The sequence below is a fragment of the Capricornis sumatraensis genome, chromosome 2 (genome assembly GCF_032405125.1).
Source record: "Capricornis sumatraensis isolate serow.1 chromosome 2, serow.2, whole genome shotgun sequence".
NCBI lineage: Eukaryota > Metazoa > Chordata > Mammalia > Artiodactyla > Bovidae > Capricornis > Capricornis sumatraensis.
The window spans coordinates 118,535,013-118,538,331 of record NC_091070.1 but is presented as its reverse complement, the minus strand read 5'-3'; the positions used below and the strand labels follow the sequence as shown (position 1 = coordinate 118,538,331).

At 58.1% G+C, this 3,319-nt stretch overlaps 1 protein-coding gene across 2 annotated transcripts; it reads left to right on the top strand.

The window, feature by feature from the left end:
• The first annotated feature begins 1,561 nt into the window (after positions 1 to 1,561).
• On the top strand, positions 1,562 to 2,659 carry LORICRIN (loricrin cornified envelope precursor protein). 2 transcript variants are annotated; one of them, XM_068963199.1, is made up of 2 exons: positions 1,562 to 1,866; positions 1,978 to 2,659. In XM_068963199.1, the coding sequence occupies exons 1-2, from the start codon at positions 1,562 to 1,564 to the stop codon at positions 2,657 to 2,659; spliced, it is 987 nt and encodes a 328-aa protein (XP_068819300.1). The 2 variants fall into 2 exon arrangements, with proteins under 2 accessions (XP_068819300.1, XP_068819296.1); XM_068963195.1 differs by having other exon boundaries at positions 1,562 to 2,659.
• Positions 2,660 to 3,319: the final 660 nt, after the last annotated feature.

The following is a 3,319-nucleotide window of genomic DNA, read 5'->3' as shown; positions in this document are numbered from 1 at the left end:
TGCAAACAATGTCTAACATCCACTCTGGCTGACCATCCCTGCTAGCCAGCCTGCTTCACAGTTGCATCAGAGAAGGGGCCAGTCATACAGGAGGCTGCCCATCTCAACAATGCCAAAATCTTCATGAATAGGTCACCCCATGCCTACAATCACAAGGAGGTGGGGTGACAGCCAAAGGTCACATAACTGAGGCCAAACATGTAAGGCTGGTCCAGATCGATAGCTGATGAGTCAGAACTCAGAGAGAGTATAAAACCTCAGAAGCTCCAGTGCTCCTCACACAGCCAGCATCTCCTCTCCTCACTCATCCTTGCTGGTGCTTTGGGTAAGTGTGAGTTCTACTGGCTCTCATCTTCCATTGCCCGGGCTTGCATGGGCTATGTGGACCAGGGCACAGGTGGGCAAGGCCTCTCTCCCCTTTAGGACCTACAGGACCTCTGCTCTTCCAACTGTATCCATGTTCAGAGGGGCTTCAGGCAGGAAAGAGAGCTGAGCTACTGCTGTACAGATGGCGTTTCTGATCTGGCCAAAATGTAAACGCCACAAAGACAAGACTATCTCCTGTCTCTCTGGCACCCCTGTAAGAGACATGCCCTGTCCCCGGCATAGAAGTGCATTCTGCAGAGACTGTCCCAGACAGCCTGTGGATGGGCTGGTGGACTTTGTGAACTTGTAAGGAGGAGAGGTTGGGTGTACTTTCAGAGAACAGGAAGAATGATTCAGAGGATGCTGCAGATGGCGAGATTTTAGCAGTCATGAGAACCCATTGCCTGTTTTACACAAGATGTTCTGAGAGGGAAATGACTTGTGAGATGCTGGACACATTCCTGCTAGTTTGGTCCCCTCAGCCCAGCTTGCCTCCTTGGTAAGCTTTGCTTGATATCTCCTAGTTAGAGATGCTGGTCCAAAGGATCATTGGGATCCTTACTCCTGTTTCCAGACAGGACAGAGGGAGCCTACCTTTTCTGGTAACTGGTGGGTGATCATGGCTGAGGTCAGTGGAACAGACCAAGAGTTTAAACTAATTCTTGTTTGCAAAGAATGGGGTGCAACAGCCCTCTGGCATTGGAACAAACCTCCCTCTGTTGTGCCAGGAGTGGATAAAATCCCCTACCCTAGGTGGAGGTTTGTGGTAATTTTCCATTTGCACTCAGTGTTGGGATCAGAGAACTCAGGAGTGAAATACTCGACCCATCTCATTTTACAGGAAATGAGGAAACGGAAAATTTGTGGGTCATTTGCCCGGAGATCACACAGCAGAGGCCTGAAGCAAAGCTGGGAAAGAAAGAGAAATGGGTACCACTAAGTGGGCTATTTAAAACTTCGTAAAGACTTTCTCAGGAGAAGCACAACCCTTTTCTAAAAGCACTAATCCAGGAGTCCCAGCTGAGTGCTCTTCCCAATCCAATCAGAAAGAGCATCAAGCCTGGCCGAGGCAGTGCTGCTCAGAGGATGATGGACGTTCCCATGGATGCAGCTGCCTCTGCCGCCGCATCCTCTTGCAGCTGGCCCACTGATGCTCTCTGCTCTCCTTCCAGGGTTCTGTTCCTCCTTAGACAAGATGTCTCACCAGACAAAGCAGCCCACCCCTCAGCCCCCAGTGGGCTGTGGGAAAACCTCTGGCGGCGGCGGCGGCGGCGGCGGCGGCGGCGGCGTCTTCCATAGCGGCGGCGGCGGTGGCTCTGGTAGCTGCGGCGGCTCCGGCGGTGGTGGCGGCGGCGGCGGCGGCTGCTCCGGTGGAAGCGTCAAGTATTCTGGAGGCGGCGGCAGCTCCGGCTGCAGCGGCGGCCACTCTGGCGGCGGCGGCGGGGGCGGCGGCGGCGGTTCTGGTGGAAGTATCAAGTATTCCGGGGGCGGCGGCAGCTCGGGCTGCGGAGGCTACTCTTCCGGCGGCGGCTCCTCCGGTACCGTCTGCTACTCCAGCGGCGGCGGCGGCGGCTCCGGGGGCGGCTGCTACTCCAGCGGCGGCGGCGGCGGCGGCTCCGGGGGCGGCTGCTACTCCAGCGGCGGCGGCGGCGGCGGCTCCGGGGGCGGCTGCTACTCCAGCGGCGGCGGCGGCGGCGGCTCCGGGGGCGGCTGCTACTCCAGCGGTGGCGGCGGCGGCGGCTCCGGAAGCGGCTGCTACTCCAGCGGCGGCGGCGGCGGCTCCTCCGGCCAGCAGGTCCAGTGCCAGAGCTACGGAGGCGTCTCTAGTGGGGGCGGCTCCGGCTGCGGCGGCATCTCCTCCGGGGGCGGCTCCGGCTGCGGCGGCATCTCCTCCGGGGGCGGCTCCGGATACTTCTCGTCCTCCCAGACCTCCCAAACCCCGTGCTTGCCCCAGCAGAGCCACGGAGGGGGCTCATCCGGCGCCGGCTGCGGCGGGGGTTCCTCCGGGGGCGGCGGCTGCTTTTCCAGCGGTGGGGGCGGCAGTGGATCCGGCTGCGTGGGCGGCTCCTCCGGGGGCGGCGGCGGCTGCTTCTCTAGCGGTGGGGGCGGCAGCGGTTCCGGCTGCGTGGGCGGCTCCTCCGGGGGCGGCGGCGGCTGCTTCTCTAGCGGTGGGGGCGGCAGCGGTTCCGGCTGCGGCGGCGGCTCCTCCGGGGGTGGTTCCGGGGGTGGCAAGGGCGTCCCAGTCTGCCATCAGACCCAGCAGAAGCAGGCGCCTACCTGGCCAGGCAAGTAAGGCCCCCCTGGACACCACGGAGACGAAGAAGCTGGAGGAGTTCTCCGTGGGTGTCGATGGGCTTACCGCTCTCATGATATTGCCCTGAGGTTTCTCAGCCCTTCACATCTGAATCCACCAGAAGAAGCCACTGAGCTCTGGAGCTGCGTCTTGTTCTGCAGTTTTCGCTCCCTGGTTTCTATGCAACTACCTCTCCAGTACCTTCTCAGTCAATAAATTTGCAATTCATGAGAATTTCTGCGTTTCCAGGCATCTTTGCAGCTTCTAAGTTCATTCGTTCCATCCCATTTTTCTTTTCTCCATCCATTCATCCACAGGGACATTCATGCAACAGTACTTATTCTGTTGGGGGAGAATGGGTGATTAGATGAGAGTCAGCAGGGGAGGGAAGAATGGCTGGCAACCAAGGACCAAAGGCATGAGTTTTCTGATTTATGGCGTAAAATCATGAGGTGATCCCAAAGCACAAAAATCCTGGGAAGAGACTTCAGTAAACCTTCCCCGGTAGGTTCGGTAGCAATCATGGTTCTCTTCCTTGAGCTCAGTGATTTTTTTTTTTTTTTAAGACAAGGCTGCCCTATTCCCGAAGCAACTAGAGAAAGAAGAACAACGAAAATCCTAAGATGGTAGAAGGAAAGAAATTATACAGATCAGAGCTGA

Excerpts from the sequence above, each read along its gene's own strand:
- LORICRIN (XM_068963195.1), top strand. The coding sequence starts at position 1,562 with ATGTCTCACCAGACAAAGCAGCCCACCCCTCAGCCCCCAGTGGGCTGT.